The 18,728-nt window shown below is 37.1% G+C and overlaps 1 protein-coding gene across 2 annotated transcripts in view; it reads right to left on the bottom strand.

Moving 5' to 3' along the window:
- Positions 1 to 18,728, bottom strand: part of BRINP3 (BMP/retinoic acid inducible neural specific 3) — a 204,478-nt gene that overhangs the window by 90,808 nt on the left and 94,942 nt on the right. For both annotated transcript variants that reach the window (XM_061345337.1, XM_061345338.1), the window contains one exon: positions 5,548 to 5,738. In XM_061345337.1, coding sequence (XP_061201321.1) covers positions 5,548 to 5,738 — 191 coding nt within the window. The remainder of the gene's footprint in view (positions 1 to 5,547; positions 5,739 to 18,728) is intronic.

Genomic DNA, 18,728 nt, shown 5'->3' with positions numbered 1-18,728 from the left:
ATCTGTCAGAACTGATTTAAAACTTGCTGAAATAAGTGGATTAAAAACCAGAGAACTCCTCCGCATGTTGGTACTTAAGCATTCATTTTCCTGCAGACTTGTAACAGAACTCCCTCTCACACACAGAACTCAGTAGTTTGTAACGTAACATCACCGACTCATATTTAATTTCTGGAAGCCTATCTGAATTTTAGGTTAATGCAGAGAAAATTAAATCTACACCAAAAAAGAATCTTCTGTCATATTTGAAACATAGATGAATCTTGGTTTTTACTGGTTAGTCTGCCACCATGAAATAGGTTAAAAAGGCACCTAGACATTAGCTAAAAAAAAAGTGTGATTTAGAAAACTATTCAAGGTTATGAATTTTAAAAACTGAAAAAGATTAATGATAGTGAGAAAGAAAATATGATTATTCAGCATCTTATCCACACAGCTCTGCTTTCCACAAGCTTTGAAAGCAGTATTCTCTCTATTTCACAGTACTCAGGAGTCAGCTAACCTCACTTTCTCAGTTTTAAAAGAAATAGCATAAAAACATTTATTAAGTAAAGAGTAAAGAGACTGATATTCACATTATAGACCGAACTTGTCCTAATATGTACTGTCTTTGAGCCCTGAAATCTGCAGACTTGTAACTTAGCCTACATATTTAATTCTTTCAAGGTTTATATATTTTCCATTATTTGTATTTATGAGTTAAACTAACTCATTAGTTGAGAAAAATATTTTACATGCTGGTTTTCAAAAAAAAAAAAAAGGCATGGAATAAAATAGGCATATAGAAATATTCCTAGATACTTAAGCCACCTATGGCCATTTAGATAAAAGGATCCTAAACAACATTTTACAAATGACATTCAGAAAAAATAAATTTTGTGTGCATTTTAAAAATATCTTCAGGAATTACGTAAAAATCTAAATCACCATCATGATAGAATTGGAATAATGATGTAAAAACTGTAACTAAATATAACCATCTATTGAAGGAGTAAATATACTTTGTTACACACAGTAATACATACTCATATGATTTAAATACTTAGTGATATTTTCTACCTTAATTATTACGAGATTGTTTTCCCATACCCACATCTTTGTAATGATGAAAGAATTATATGCCTTGACATTTCATGTTTTCATCTGTAGACTGGGTAGTGGTAGGTAGTTCCCATCACTTCATGTCAGAAAGTGAAGAAACAGCAATAAAAGGATAACACTCAAAGGCAGATATATCTGAGCACCATCCACAGTTACCTACTTAGAACACTGTCTTCATACACATATATGTATCTTACACAGGCATAAAGGTCTTTGGCCTATGAACTCCATGAAAGATTCTGATTAAATAGAATGCTTCAGCTACAATAGCTGTAATGCATTACAGTAAAAAATAAAAAATAATAAAAAAAAATTGTTATGCCTTTGTTATAAAAAATAACTTAGTGCTAGTGGAAAATCTATTCATGTATAAATCACAGAATGTACCATTAGGGATTTATCAGGTCATTTTCCCAAACTTAAGCAGCTGCTGATGGAAGTGCAGGGGTTCAAAAAGTATATAAATTAATGCCAGATGTGGTATCATTTCCATGGTACAAGTGAATAACAGTGAATGTTAATTTTATAGATACCATCTGGTTTAGGATTTAAAATTTTTCTTCCCTAAGTAGAAAGGAAGAGAAAAGAAAAGCAATATATTTTTGCTTTTTTTCTTCCCCTTTACAACCATAACCAAGTTTACATACCTGCTGCGCACGGGGTTTTTGCAAGTCTGATACTGAATTTTAAAGTTTCTTTCTCACATCAGCCGTTTGAGAGTGGGCTTTCCCTCCCTTGTTTACCATAGTTTGTATCTTAACTTGAAAGAAGTGTTATAAAAAATAAAGGTCATACCAGCAGTTAGTGTAAGTGACCATAAATCCTTCAGAATTCATTGAGATTCACAGTTTTACACCACCTGACAATTTCTCCCATCTCTGTACACAGAGTAATATACTGCTTAAGAGGAATATTAATCAGGATCAGAAAATCTGACCCTCTCTATTCAGTGCACAGAATAGTAAAGGTACAGCTATCAAACTCACTCACAGGACTGTAATCAGTGGAGAGGAGAATGACAAGAGGTTGGGGTTAAGCTGATCTGCTGACACCCATTAAGACTGCTGAAAAGACAAAAATAACTTTTTTTTTTTCTTTTCATTCTCAAAGATTTGACAACACAGTCAATGAAGAAGCAGAAGTTTTCACTCCTGCGGACAGGCATCTGAGCTCACCTGTGAATCCTCTGCTGTTTACATAGGGTCCTTCTATAATGCAGCTTGAAGCTGCTCATTATGGATATTTGGCTTATATCACAAGAAGATAAAATTTCCATAAGAAATAGAAACAGTGAGAACTGTCTTTTTCCACATTATCTTGTGGCAGCATGAAAAATAGAACTTCCCTAAGTTCTTGCTTCAGAATGCCCTTGAGGAGTATATTTCTCTGTTTGTGGATAAAGACTTGTGAACATATCACAAACAACCATGTGTAAGAGTTCCCTTTATAGTCAGAAAGGGATATTCATGAAAGCCAAATGGTCACAGAGGCACACAAATCTTACCACGGGATCATTCGTTTGCCAAGCTTTCCTTTATGTCCACGAATACAGATGACTGGGGATTCATTAAATAAATGTACTATGCTATGCACGCTAAGTTTGGTCTTCTGCGTCTAAGAAGCCACATAAATGACAAAGCTTTCAGAATAAAACAGCTTGTAATTAAACAGAAAATACAACTACATTAATGAAAAAATCTAATTACATATTAATAGAGGTTGCAGTAACATCTCTGGGAATCCTCATTCAGTCTAGCTCAAAAATGAGAACTAACACATACAAGACAGTACAGGGTTATGAGCTACCTTATGAAGGCATTCTTAGAAATTACCATTTCCCTGCAATTATTTTAATTGAACCAATTTTTCAAAGTATTCAATACCCATTCATAATGGAATGCAGCAGGTGTGCCTGAAATCATGCCCAAAAATTGAAGTAAGAGTCCTAAATCAAAACTCATCAAACTTAATATAAAAACTCCCTTTGACTTTATTAAGCGTTGACAGAGCCTGGAAGTCAACACTGTCTCCCTGTCAGTGGAAAATTTTTGCAAGCATGTGGCAGCTACTGCATTTTAGAGCCTCTGTGAGGTACTCTGAAGGGAGATGAGAAAAGGGTACCCTACTACAGTTTCTCTGCAGCAAATCCTGAGGCTTTGTGGAGAGCGCTGAATGTTTAAGCTAGTTTTCAAATGTCTTCAAAAGAACTATCTTAAGTTTTAGTTTTTACTCAGGGCCAAACTTTCTAAAAGGTGCCAAGTTTGTAGCTCTTTTGTGACCAGTGTGATACTGGCATTTTGTGCTTTTAACAAGCAGCTATTCTTGTGTTAGGTCCAATTTCATCTTAAAAATGAATCTCATTTTACAGCTGTTAGTAGTGAAAAATATGTTGATAAATAATTAGCAAATACCTAATAATACCAAAAAAATATTTTTTACTTTGAATAATCATTGCATTAGGAAACATGCTTTAGCCAAATCTTTAATTATTATGCTTCATATTTTGAGAACCATTTTCTTTTTCTTCTGCAGTTAGTTTTTCTGTTCATATGTACTATGTGCTGAATACTCAAGAAAATATACAGTAATTTATAAAAAGTGTACTTTTTGCATGGAAGAAATTTACTAATTAAAAGAAATTCTGTGCATTTTATTCCGAATTTCTGGTCAACATACGTAATATTTTAGGAAAATTCTAAAGGTAATGGACTTGCTGTAGAAGCATTAGTTCCCAAAATAATGTCAGGAATTAGTTCTTAACAACTATAGCAATAAAGAAATTCACTTTATTTCTAGAATGGTCTTTTCAGAAAGGAGCTACTGTGAGCCATTTCAGTTGTTATAGATCTCAGGTATTGGCCAAAAGAGAATAAGAAGGCTGTCATTTCATTAATATATGGTTAGAATTCAGTTATGAGATGTATTAAAGAGAACCATTCCTCAGGTGAATAAAGGATTTTGACAAGACTGTCCTGCTGGAAGGATACTCAATCACTAGAATTATCTTTAATATAATCACTCATAAAGGGATAAAACTGCATTTCTAAAATGTCAGTTCATTTCATAATGCCTAGATGGGTAATCACAGGTACTAATTATCTTTCATTCAGAACAATTTATACTCTCTCTTGAACATTAGGCCTCTTCACTGGATTTCTTCAATCCATTTGGTGACTGGATCCCAGTTATATATCAGGCTACCCTTTCCAAATTAGTCTGTAGGGATTTACAGATGCAGATTCCATTATGTTAATAGGAATCACATGGCAAAATCTCATCATCCCATTTTGAAATTGTAGTCCCTCTGGTTAAGTGAAGACTAGTTCTAAAAAGGGTAGAATGACAATATAGGGCCTTCCCAGCAGCCAAAGTAGTTTAAAAGTCCACTAACTGTAAAGATTTGTTGGAAATAATACTTATTGGTTTCCTTACTTCATCTCTGCAGTACTGTAATGGGCCCAGATACTCGTGTAATTTGCTATTATGTAAATTTTTATAAGGGCTTCTTACACAGAAAACATCAGTCTCCTTAATGACCTCTTAGTGCAGAGAAACATAGAATCACAGAGTCATAGAATAGTTAGGGTTGGAAAGGACCTTAAGATCATCAAGTTCCAACCCCCCTGCCATGGGCAGGGACACCTCGCTCTAAACGATATCACCTAAGGCCTCGTCCAACCTGACCTTGAACACTGCCAGGGATGGAGCATTCACAACCTCCCTGGGCAACCTATTCCAGTGCCTCACCACCCTAACAGGAAAGAATTTCCTCCTTATATTCAATCTAAACTTCCTCTGTTTAAGCTTTAACCCACTACCCCTTGTCCTACCACTACAGTCCCTAATGAAGAGTCCATCCCCAGCATCCCTATAGGACCCCTTCAGATACTGGAAGGATGCTATGAGGTCTCCACGCAGCCTTCTCTTCTCCAGGCTGAACAGCCCCAACTTTCTCAGCCGATCTTCATATGGGAGGTGCTCCAGTCCCCTGATCATTCTCGTGGCCCTCCTCTGGACTTGTTCCAACAGATCCATGTCCTTTTTATGTTGAGGACACCAGAACTGTACACAATACTCTAAGTGAGGTCTCACGAGAGCAGAGTAGAGGGGCAGGGTCACCTCCTTCGACATCCTCAAAAGACCAGGAGCATTCACACCAGCAACTCATGTAAGGTACCTCAGTCTTAGCAAGAGGCTTTCTTGTCTTCTTGTCCATAAAATTGTTTACATAGCATCAATAAAGCAAAGTTTAACATCAGCAGAAGAAGGAGCCATGAAACTTGTAGACAGAGCATGCTCCCATGCTTTAAATTCCAGCCCAGGGATTGCTGCTTAGCCCCGCTGCTCTGAGAAGGAACACCAGTGTTACAGAGAAATGAGTTGTGTTCATCACTTTTAGTTCAGCCATGCCAAACTCATGCACAGTATTCTAAGCACTGAACCTACCTCCCAGAGTAGCTGATAGTAGGAAATGTGTCCCATATTTCTTGATAAGGTTTTCTGTGATCTGTTGAAGGGTTGGGCGGCGTCCGAGTAGCCTTATGTTACGGAAGAATTCAGGCGCAAGTGGCAGTGGGGAGCCAAGGAAATTTCTTCTTTCAACAGCAAGATTATTTACTTTCCATCGGCCAAACTCTCTGCAAAACAAAGCAACTCTCATTCAAAAATGTCATTCAAATATACAAATGTGTCATTCAGATAAATATTCTTCATTTGCAAACTACTCTGCTCTGTTGACTAGCTGGGGGCAACTAACCAGGTATTACAATAGGCCTTGACTATGATACCCTATCATGTGTTATAGGCAAAGAACAAAGGGAATGTTATTTATTAAAAGTGGAAGCAGTACTCTATAACAAAATCGTTGTACAGAAAGAATTAAAAAAAAAAAAAGAATGTACTTAGGATGCTGCTGTTCCTATTGTTTATACTTAGCCTTTGATGTCAATACAACCCTAGAAGTATCATATCAGCTAGAAACTGAAACTAAATTAATAATCTACTCAAATTTGGACCAAAGACAAAAAGTGTTTCACCTAGCACAAGGCAAATTTTAGAAACATTTCAACAAACAAGCCATGCTCTTTGCTTTAGTTACAAAAATGGCTAATTTGAACAGTCTAGAAATACACTATCACACCACTCACTGTGATATTTCCAGTTTCTGTACTTTTGGTGTCCATTTTGAGGAAATATGCAGACAATAGTGTTATCACTGGAAGGACTCATTGTCTGCAAAATCTAGCCAAGATATACAGCACTTGCAGTAACTTTGCTTTTGCAAGGCACACCAATACCTGTTTTGGTACCATGAAAATTAAGTCCAAGGCAACCTGTGGACTTTAGGTTAGCTACCACTTTGTTAAGTCATTCATATAGCTATGCCAAACAAGATTTCCCTTAGATAAGATTGTAGAAAACCACAGCTAAATATGGTGTAAGCTTCATTTAAAAAATTAACACAGAAGGCAAAAATCAAGAATATAGCTAGAAAATAACATTTGAGGGAGGGATTCCTGAGACAAAGCATTGCCCATGGCTGGATAACTAGGATGAGCTAAGTAATACATAATCAACAGCAATATTTTTTAACACTTTCAGGTTCACAACTATTAGTAGAACCAAGATTAATACATTCTTGTATAACCCTTCTATTTTCTGGCATCCTCTTGTTTCTCTTGCAGATCCCAGTCATCTTATTCACAGCCTAGCTTAAATTTACATGCATAGTAGGTGACAGTTTGCTGCAGCTCCTATGAACCGCTTTTCTTCTCAGACATTCTTGCAGATGCTATCTTTTTATAAAAAATAAATCAGAAGAATTATAGTAGAAAGAGCTTCACATAACTTACCTGAAATTTAATGCAATTTACCAGTCAAGAGCATGAGACTAAAAAGATCACAGTTCCTTAAAGACTGCACATAGCCAGTGTGCCTAATTTAGTATTTGGAAATCATTATTTGATAGTTGTAGGGCTTTTTCAACTTAGTTGTCAGGTTTTAAAGTTTTCTCTCACAAATTTACTTTCCTTTTAAGAAGCTACAGAACCAATAACAACTTTTTTCAGGGTTTTTGGAACTACTGAATATTGGTGTAGAGATAAATTGCACACAAATACTTTTTGTCTCTAAAATAAAAGAATATTTGTTGGCATATTGACCACATTAACTCAAGCAATAAAAACAGTGTAGCCTGAACTGTAAATGTGCTTTTCTAGTTGGGAAGAAAAAAAAAAAAGGAAAAGAACAAAGGTTCTGGGGATACTTGAGTGGCTTGTGGTTTTTTCACTTGAATAGATCAGAAAATGTAGATCGGTTATAGCTCCCAAACAGACCAACAAGACAGAATTGCTTTGATAGCAAGAAAAGAATATAAGCTTTGTAATGTAAAATATTCATTTTATACTTTGATGAAAACTTCTACACTTCCTATCTTACTAATTGTCTAAATAAAAGCTGAGGTTGAAACACAACAGTAACAAGAAAGTTGCATGCCTTAGAGTAGGTAGTTTGCTGCTACCCTTCACTCTGTTTTCATTGTCAGTTTTTAAGGATAGGGTAGGCTACTATAATCCCCTCACCTGATCCTTTTTAATGCTGTCAGAGGAGCATCACAAAATAGCTTTTGCTGCCTATGTCAGCAAGTTTGTGACTGAAGAAGAAGCTGCTTCACAGAAAAGCGTCTTCTCCTGACTTTAAAGCTGATGCTGAAGATTTCTTGGAACTTCTCAACAATTATTGTAGTAGTTAACTACAGAGAGCATTCAACTTTCACTTAGAACAGTTTTTTCCAATTTTCATTCCCAATTTTTGAAGCTTTTAATGCACATCAGGCAGATTATTTTTTTTCTAAATATTAGGCATGTTCTGTGTAACTACAGCTTTTGTCTGAATCTCCTCTTAACCTTGGCCTAAGTTGATTGCCTTCTTCAGTGCTTCTTTCTGTGTTGTGGTTTTAAACCATATGTCCTAGAGCTCTTCTCTGAAAGAGGCAAATGTTTTCCTGGTAGAGCTAGATTACAATTTTAGAACTCTTTCCACAGCTTTAATAGTTGAAGCTCTCAAAGAACTTACAAACTAACTTTCATATTTTCCTGAAGTCTTTCTTAAATGAAGTGTTTTGGAATGTGGAGAGATGAAGACCTAAACCTCCGGAAGAGTTAAGATGAAAAAACTCCATCTCTGAAGATAAAAGAGAGACATGGGGCACCAAAAGCGAGCTGCGTGTCTGCAGAAGCAGTAATACCTAGATGTGGACAATCAAGAGATGACTAACAGATTCTCCAACAGGAAACCTGAGGAAACGTTTCAGACTTCAGAAATAACTGGGTTTATGAGAGCAAAGTGTTGGAGCAGGAAAACCTGGTCTGGATTTCAGGATGGGAGACTAACACTACATTATTTCTAGTATGTTGAGTGAGTAGGATTTCACAAACATTTCCTGGGTATGTGATGGTCACTTTTAACTGCTATACTAAAAGCTAATATCTTTTTTCAGAATTTTCACTATAAATGAAATCATATCCTTATCTTCCTTTTATATGGCTTTTATAAGTATGTATATTTATATACCTGTACCTATATGTTCCCTTTCTTCTCTCGATTTCACATTTTCAAGCAGTAGTATACTCTATTTCCTTCTCCCCTCTCTTATTCACACAGTGAAGCTCAACCTTGATTTGTGTCATTCAACCTTTACTGCAGTCATTCTCTCTAACACAAACTCTCTAGCCCTCAAAGAAGGATCATTCTTCTTTGGAAATTGTGTTCCTGTCCACTGCCAAAGGCAGATTACCAGGCCTGACAGGGTTAATGATCTTCTTAGCAGAGAAAATGCTGCCTTCCAAAGCCACTGGAGTACCATTCACCAAAAGAACACCTTCCACAGAACAGCATAGCATCACATCAGCGCTGGCTGCTAGTCAAAAAAACACTTGCATTTGCATCATTATGCGCTGAATACAAACACCAGCAGTATTAGGAGATTATTCTTTCTTCCTCTTCTTCTTCTACTGTGTAAAAGCAAAGACTAGCAGCTGTCCTGCTAATATTAAGAATCATAGAATCATAGAATACTTAGGGTTGGAAAGGACCTTAAGATGATTTAGTTCCAACCCCCTGCCATGGGCAGGGACACCTCACACTAAATGATGTCACCCAAGGCTCTTCTTGAAAATGGGGGTTATATTTCCCTTTTCCCAGTTGTCAGGAACTTCACCTGACTGCCATGATTTTTCATATATGATGGACAGTAGCTTAGCAACTTCATTTGCCAGCTCCTTCAGGACCTGCGGATGGATTTCATCAGGACTTCTTGCTGCAGGCCCAAACTGTGCACTGGCCTCAAGCGTCCATCGTAGCTCAAATAGGAAAGGAGGCCATTAACGCAGGAAGCTGGGAAAAAAAAAAAAAAAAGAAAGAAAAAAAGGAGGAAGAGGACAATTAAAAGCAAGGGGCTTCCTCCTTAATCTGATATCCCCAAGCAGAACAGCTTTGCAGTTCTGCAGGGGGCTAATGAGGAAACACGCTCGCAACATGAAACATCGGCTGATGCACTGGTAAAAGCTGGTGCTGCCAGGAAAAAGCAGGGGGTCATAGTAGTAGGGGACTCTACTTTGAAAGGCACAGAGGCACCCATATGTCGGCCTGGCCCAGTCTGAAGGGAGGTATCTTGCCTGCCAGGGGCTTGGATCAGGGATGTTGCTGAGAGACTGCCTGGTCTAGTAAGTCCCACTGATTGTTACCCTTCTGGTCATCCATGTAGGTGCTAGTGACGTAGATAGCAGTAGCTCAGAGAACAAGAAGGGCTAGACATCCCTGGGAGAGTTGGATAGGGGCTCTGGAGCTCAGATAGCCTTTTCATCAATTCTGCAGGGTAAAGGGCAGGACTTTAAAAAGGCTGAGAGTATTGGCCATATTAATAAAAGGTTAGAACAGTGGTGCCATAGTCAGGGGTTTGGGTATTTAGAACATGGGACTCAATTTGGGAGGCCAGGCCTACTGGAGGCTGGTGGAGCTGGTCTGGCAATGTAGGGGAAGGTTCCTCAATTGTGTGGAAGAAAACTTCCTTCTGCAAGTAATAATGGAGCCGACGAGGAGAGGTGTCATGCTTGACCTCATGCTCACCAACAGGGGATGGCTGGTTGGAAGTGCAACAGTCCAGGGCAGCCTTGGCTGTAGCAATGGCCAAATTCAAGATCCTCAGGACAGTGAGAAGAGCGTGCAGCAAGCTCACTGCCCTGGACTTCAAGAGAGCAAACTCTGGCCTCTTCAGGAAGCTTAAAAGTTGGAAGCAGGGACAGGCGGCCTCGGAAGAGTACAGGGATATTGTGCTGGAAGCTAGGGACCAGGTTAGGAAAGCTAAGGCCCAGTTAGAATTAAACTTGGCTAGGGATGTGAAAGATAACAGCAAGGGATTCTATAGGTATGGTGCGAATAAAAGACAGACTAGGGACAACATGGGCCCTCTCCAGAAGATATCAGGAGAACGGTTTACCCTAGATTTGGAGAAGGCTGAGGCTCTTAATGAATTCCTTGTCTCAGTCTTCACTGGCAAATGCTCTGACCACACCACCCATGTCTTGGAAGGCAAACGCAGGGATTGTGAGAATGAAGACCCTAGGCCCACTGTAGGAGAGGATCTGGTTCAAGACCATCTTAAGAACCTGAGCTTTCTTAAGAAGCTGAAAAAGCTGACATTTAATAGCAGGTGGTACCGCCTGTGATACTTAGCTATTCCAGCCCAAATGATATGTTAACCATTAGTTCCTTAATGCTCAGGGCAAAGAGAGTTATTGAGAAGAATGATGGCTTTGAATTGCTAGGCTCGTACAAAAGAGAGGACATAAGTCAGTCTGGCTCCTAAGATAAAACCTATAACAGAGCCACATTATTATCATAAGTAGTGCCAGAGGTTGTGGGCAGCATTCTCTCTATCTTTCTACATATCAGAACAGTGTATTTGTATGTCATATCAAAAAATTTGTTTTGAGGCTGGTTGGCTAAGACACGTGCAAGAGCACTGAAGTCCTGTAGTGCCAATTCTGACCAGCTGTACTGTATGCATGCCACAGCCTCTGTCTGCTGAACAGGATCTCCTGTCATTTGTTCTACTTAGAGGAAGTTAGATTGAAGAATGATCAGTCAGGAGTCACTGTGGGATAAAATAGAAGCATAATTTCAATACATCTTTCATCTCAACACTATTTCTTTTCTTATTTCCTACTGTATCTTTTCTGTGTTACTGTGCTATGACATTCGGAGTGATGTTTACTCTAAGGAAACAATGTTCTGACATGAAACACCCTTTAGCAGAGTATTCCATGATATGTGGGCATGTTTTCATCTTGAAAGACGTCAAAGTGCGAGTGGATATGAAAGTAATTTTAGGGCAGCAAGCCAACAAGGGCTGTCAATTTCTCTTTTGAATTTCAAGCCATAACACTTTTCAAAAATGTATGTAAATTATACATTTTCTTCTGACACTGCACTCATTACAATACATTTTAAATCATATGGTATGGAGAGATATAGGGAAAGGTCTCTATAAAACATCTAGTTGAAGGAAATGAAAAAAATGTCATTGTACTCTAAAACTGTAATGTGTAGAAGATTTGAAGGGGAATATAATATTTGCTATTGCAGGTGATTAAATCAGAGCCTTCAAACAGATTTACATTAAGCCTGATGGATTCTTCTTAACCATAACAGTGTCTCCCATTACTATTTTTATAATTTCTATTTCAGAACCACAAATTAATCTGTTGTACTCAGCAATAAAGAGGCATACAGACAAAACCAAACTCTAATAAATAATTGAAAATTTAAAGGTAGTGCTTCTTATTCATCCTTTTTCTCATTTGGAAAACTGAAGCATAGTAAGGCTGAAGTTACTGTAAGTATGACCTCCTTCTGTCCAATATTTAGAGCAGACCAAAAAGCTTTACGAACTGGCCACAGACATGTGCCTAAACGTTGTTTTGATACTGTGAAACATGACAACACCACCATTGTAGTTTGTAGCAATTCAAATTGTTGAAAACAGTAGAAAATAAATCAAAATGTTTTCTGAAAATACTTCAGTCTTTTATTTGTTTATTGCTTAGCTCTTGAGGGAATGCGCTGCTGATCTCTGTTCTATCTATATGTTATCCTTCTATCTAAATATTGTTTCACTGGTGGCAGAAAATACTCAGATCTCTAATTGCACACACAAAAATAAACCCCAGGGATTCTTATTCAGTATATAAAAATGTTTTAGTTTTATTTTCTACAACAAAAAGGATGTTTCTGTTTTAGCACAACCATCTATATTTATTTAAAATAAATTTGGAGCTTTAGTTTATTAAAAATGGTCCTGGTGTTATTCTTTTTTCCAGTGATGTAAATTGCAAATCTATCAGTGGAATTACAACAGTGAGCAGAACAGAGAATCAGAGCAATAAACTTGTCAATATAAACTGGGATTGCAAACACAGGTCTTTCTAATGCTCTTAATGAAATAAAAGTGTTGAATGGGAGTTGTGTTGCTAATTCCTGCAACAGAAAGTGTTAAACGTAGTATCTGAAAAAAATTATTTATGTGCCATATAGTTGTTATATTTCATTTTACTTTCAATCCTTCTTGAATGACATAGATATACAAATTATGCAAGGTGAGGAAAAAACTTGGAAACAAAACTTTCAGGACTTTAGGACTTACATAAAACTTATAGGTCAGCTTGTAATATAGCTTGCATATGTTGGAGAATTTGTATACAACTAAATCCATTCTGAAACTCAGGCTATAGTAAAAATGCTGAATAAGACTCTTAATCCTTCTACAGAATCCAAAGATGAGTTTCTTTTAAGATGTGTTAGATAGGACAAAGCTCTATTTTGAATTTTACTATTGTAAAATATATGTTTTGCAAGTGCATGACTACAAAATTTCTGTGTGTCTGCATCCATTTCATCATCCCTCACAGCACTTCTGTAGAATAGATCTGAGAGACAAAAATAAGAATGATTGTGGAAAACCTCAGATGGTATCTAAGCGCTAGCGGGAGTTTAAATATTATTTATGATGTCATACAATTATATACACCAAAAATTTAATTTATAATACCATTAATATTGACACAGTATCCTGGTTTTGGCTGAGGTAATTTGTTTCCCAGTACCTGCTGCAGGGCTGTGTTTTGGCTTTAGTGGGAATAATGCTGATAACACACTGATATTTTAGTTGTTGCTCAGTAGTGTTTACCCCAATCACGGACTTTTCAGTCTCTCATGCTCTGTCAATGAGGAGGTGCACAAGAAGCCGGGAGGGAGTAGATGCAGAACACCTGGCCCAAACTAGCCAAAGGGGTATTCCATATATTGGTATAGAAACCAATTCCATCTATTGGTATAGAAACTGGGGGGAGTTACCTGGAAGGGACTGATCACTGCTCAGGTAGGGAGCCTGGGTATCCGTCAGCAGGTGGCGAGGAATTGTGTGCCACCACTATTTAGTGGTTCGTTGGTTTGTTGTTGTGTGTGTTTTTTTCTTTCCCCTTTTACCTTTATGTCTCTTTCCTTTTCTTTCCCTATTGCTAGTATTACATTATACTTTGTTAAACTGTTTTTATCGCAATGAGCGAGTTTTACGCTCTTCAGATTCTCCCCCACATCCCACGCTGGGTGAGGGGAAGCAGGAAGTCAGTGAATGGCTATGTGGTTCTGAGTTGCCGGATGGGCTTTAAGTACAACATAGGGCTTGGGAAGGAGTGAGACATCACACACTCTGCAAAGGCTGGAACAAGAACTGCAGAAGAGGGAGATATTTTACAAATAACTAAGAGATGTGGTACATGGCACATACCCACGTTTTGTCATGCTCAGTGTTACTCTGTCTTTATACTAACAGGGTTGAGCTAAAGCCTGTCCTATGACACTGGTAGCTGCATTAACAGTGTCATTACAGTGCTTGAGCTAAAAGCAGCAGCATCAGAAATAGTGACTTGTTAGTGTAAGTAGGGTGCCATATGAGTGCAGCTGAACTGCTGGTTAATATCTGGTCAGTTTGACAGGGTTAGAATCCTTTTCTGTTTTATTAATGAAAGAGAAGTTTTAACATTTGGGCAGCAGTGAAAGATATGCAGGCCAGTTGTAATCAAGAAAAGATATAATTATTGAATTATAATTAGCAAAAAGATGAATATTTATCTTCTAGATGTGTTTCAACTTGAGGTTGCTGGACTGCTGAACCCAGGACAGGTTGATTAGCCAATAATTTCAAATTGTTAGTCACAGTATAGCAACTCTGCTTAGAACCCTGGTTCTGTCTGCCATTCTTCAACAAGCTTAAGATAATAAGGGCCTACATGAATGTTACAATATTTTCCTCAAAATGTTGCTTAGGAAGAAACAGAATGCAACATGGCTGTACAAATCTAGAAACAGGGTCAAGATTAACTGGCTTTCCAAATCATATGCCCAGCAGATCTGATGGCATTTTTCTCCAGGTTTTTTGTGTAAGTAGTAATGTTGGGCAATTACTGGTGATTCCGTTTTGGCCACATTAAAGTTATCAATGTTTTGGCTAGAATTATTTACACCCTATTGTAAAACACACTAGCTTTGCAATGCTGCCATGAAAAAATACCAGTGCACCTCCACAGTGTGTACTATTTATCATAAATTGAGTGTTAAATATACTTCAGTATTCTATATATAATAGGAATATGTTACACAAAATGAAAGTGATGTGAGGATAAATGAAGTAATCTATTGTAGTTACGAACAATGGCAGTGCAATACTGTATATCTATTCAAGTAGGGGCCTGTGATGAATTACAAAACCTTACACCTCTGGTTTGCCAGCTTGACTGCAATTCAGTGTGGTAACAAAGCAAGCATTTTTACCATCTGATGGTTGCCTAGTGGCCAGTTGGAACTCCACTTCCTAGAGTAAATGTATGTATCTCACAAACATATTACAGGAGGAAGCGAATCAGCATATTCATAAATACTCTCACAAAACAATGCATCAAATAGATAATACCAGGGTTTCCTCTTCCTGTCTCAGAAAATATAAGCAGTGTAAAAAAAGACAGGATAGTCAAAAGTCTTCTTTCACAAAGCTTAATTCTACCTTCGTATTTCTTTATACATTGAGTTGGCTGCAAGTCCGTAATGCTTATTGTTGTATTAGCATGAAATTCAGACAATCATCAACACCTGTAGATATCGTCATTTTCTCTGAGTTAGACCAACAGTGGTGTAGACAATAGTGACTCTTGACCTATCTTGGACAAAGTCAGAACAAGTACCGTATATATGGAACAACTCACTTCACTTTTGAACCTGGTACCAGCTGAAGGCATGTCAAAGATGACAATAAATTAGGAATAGAAAATTCATAAACCTCTAAACAGCACAGAGACAAAAATCTCCCTTCCACGAGATTCCTTGTCTTACATTTCTTGTAAGAAGTTGTTCACACACAAATAAAGCTACAAAAAACCTCCTTACCTCTCCTACAGTCAGTTACGTCTCTATCAGGTAGGAAGAGACAGAGGTAAACATTTCTTTTTTTATTTTCTGGCAGGTGTTCAAGCACAGTGTCATGAGATTTAAACAAATGCTTAGATGGATAGAATTACCCCCTTGATTACCCCTGCTTTTTTGTCATCTTAAACCTGACAGTTTTGTGTGGTTGAGATTTAATTTCCCTCACCACAGGATCACCTAAAAGTGGCGGATAGCATTTTCTCTCCTGCAGGGGTCATGGACATTTACATTCAGGAGTGGTCTTTAGCAAAAGCGACTTCACCCCATTGAAAACAAGGTAGAAAAAGCAGGTTCCAAAAAGAAATGCATAGATACAAGAGCACTAGGTTTCCTCAGATATACTCCTGGAATTAAGAAGAAGTGTGATACCTGGAGCTCATATACTGTTGCCTCTTTTGGGACAATGTTGTCTTTATGAAGCCTCCTCACTGAGATAACATCCCTTGCCATGAATGAGCTGCAGGGAAGTACACACTGACACAGAAATCTGGTGAGAATTCTAGCCTGAATTCATGGGTCTTTCTTTCCAAGTGAATTAAATCATACTGAGAATGTATGGATAACCTGGCTTGAATGTGGATGAGACAAAAAAAATGTCCTTGATATGGAGAAGCGCTCTAGACAGCCTTGACGCAGTCATGAATCCTTGCATACTTTCAGGAGAAACTTGACCTAGCAGCAGCTGCACAGGTAGTAGCAAACACTTTATTCACCTCTTCACCTTTTTAGCCTAAATAAGATCGCAAAATTTGCTGCCAAATGACAACTATCTAAATGCTAATTAGGACAGCAGGTGATTTTATTTTGTCTCTGAATTTTTCTTGAGACAGAAATAAAGAGTCGCAGCAGTCCAAGCTGTTTTTAAAAGAAAAATAAATAGAATGCTTGACTTTGTTGAAACTGTTGTTCCTATGGGGTAATGCTGCATCATGTGAAAATTAGTGCAATTTATGAGAATGAAGGAAATTACAGGAAAAAATATCCTCCATATCTTTACACCCATGTCAGACTAAAGTTAATTTACTGAACCAATGAAAAGTTAAAAGTATAAAAAAACTTAAAATGGTTATAAATCAAACACTTTCTACATATATACTGATTTTTAATGTGTTCTCTCTCTAGAATGCTTTGGCTTCTGTGGAAAAATATATGTTATAAAATTTAGGAAAGGTAATTTGGGGTTTGTAATGGAATATTTGTAACATTCTGTATCTATAAATGACACATTTACAGCATGAATAACGAGAAAAGATTTATGCATAAAATAAAACAATTTGATTCCACAATCTTCTCCTTTGCCCCAGAAACTCTGTAGCCCTAGTAATCATCATGAAATAAGAAAACTACGTGCCCTTCAGCCATGAGTCTTTCATGCTTCAATCTGATCTATTAGTATCCATCTACAGCTCAAATAAGGAAGATTTGTTATAGTCTTTTGAATGTAGGAGTAGAACCTGGATCTCTTAGATTCCTTTCAACGAGTATGTTGTTACTGGTACATTATCAAGCTAGAAGGCTTTTCCTACAGAAATTATCCTGAACCTGATTCTTAAAAAAAATTCTATTATTCATAAAATATTCAGATGATACTAAGCTGAGAGCTCTGGCAAGTGTTTCTAAAGATTTATAGAAACCATAGAAATGGTTGAAAATCAAAAAGATTGAATGTGATAAAAAAAAAGTACTACACTTAAAAAAAGAGATAATACATACCAAATAAATAATTAAGTAAGTAGAAATATGATAGATTAAAAAAAAAATTGCATGGAATTTTACTGAAAACATGGTAAAGTCTTACATAGAACATTCTTTGTATGACAACAAAATACCTACGTCATTTTCCAAAGTTCTGTTAAGATCTCAAAAAGAATAGTGCCCCCAAAGAAAGATATATATATATGTAATGTTTAAATCCTTTTGAAAACAGCAAGGAGATAAAAAGGTAAAAGACGTTTCTTATTAGGAAAATTTAGACATTTGGGTTTTTTTTTTTTAAGAGAATACAAGCTTCTGGAAGACATGACAAGAGGCTTCTAGTATGAAATTTTATTCAGAAACAGGAGGTGAACAATTGCTCAGCTAGGGAAAGCAATCTTTATTTGGAGCAACAAAGTCTGAACAAGAGATCTGTCTCAGCCCTGTTTCTGCAAATCTGGCACTGTAAATATGAGCAAAACTATTGTGCTGACTAATGCTGTCATAGAACTCACTGTATTCCCTTTCTTTGAGACTAATAATTTTCCAAACCTGATAAATTTTGACTCAGAGATTCCAACAAGACGTCATTTTAATTACACAGAAGTTGTGTAATTAAAAGTCATAAAATGTTAAAAATAAGAAAAGGTATATATGTGTATTTTTTATTATTAAGGTTATCATTTCATCTCACACCCAAGAACAGGAAAAACTGACACTCATCTCTGAAGCCATAAAATTGTTTCTTCTTGGAACTCACAGAAAAAGGAAAAGTCGGTCCTCTCTGTGACATCAGGTACACATGCTGTCCTTCATACGTGGCCTTGCCCTTGCAAAGTAGTCAGTTATTCATGTGTGATTTGGGGGAATCACAGAATCATAGAATTATAGACTAGTTTGTGTTGGAAGAGACCTTCGGAGGTCATCTAATCCAACCACCTTGCAATGAGCAGGGACATCTTCAACTAGATCAGGTTACCCAGAAGCACATCCACTCTGGTCTTTATGTATCCAGGGATGGTGCATCTATCACCTTTCTGAGCAACCTATGCCAGTATTTTACCACCCTCACTGTAAAAACTTTTTCCCTCAATAGAAGGCTTAATTTGCATGAAGTATTTTTCTCCTTTGGCTCCTGGGTAATGTTACATTCTTCTAGTACATTTTTCAGGAACTGCTTGAAGCATGACCATGTAAATTTTGTTTACATCATTGCTACAAATTACAGTGCTGTTGTCACAACCAAAAGATAATACAAGTCATAAATTCCTACAAAAAATTAAATTGTTATAAGAAGCTATAAGGATTATTTCAGGTGAATGTTACTAAGAACAGGTGGTAATTTAGAAGCTGTCATCAGCGGGAACAAAAACAGAAATGTCTTTCAAATGGAGAAG

The sequence above is a fragment of the Neopsephotus bourkii genome, unplaced genomic scaffold (assembly GCF_033783945.1).
Source record: "Neopsephotus bourkii isolate Nb327-2 ecotype Australia unplaced genomic scaffold, CSIRO-AGI_Nbou_v1 NB_234, whole genome shotgun sequence".
Classification (NCBI taxonomy): domain Eukaryota; kingdom Metazoa; phylum Chordata; class Aves; order Psittaciformes; family Psittacidae; genus Neopsephotus; species Neopsephotus bourkii.
The sequence above is the reverse complement of the archived record's forward strand: the minus strand, read 5'-3'. Positions and strand labels throughout refer to the sequence as shown.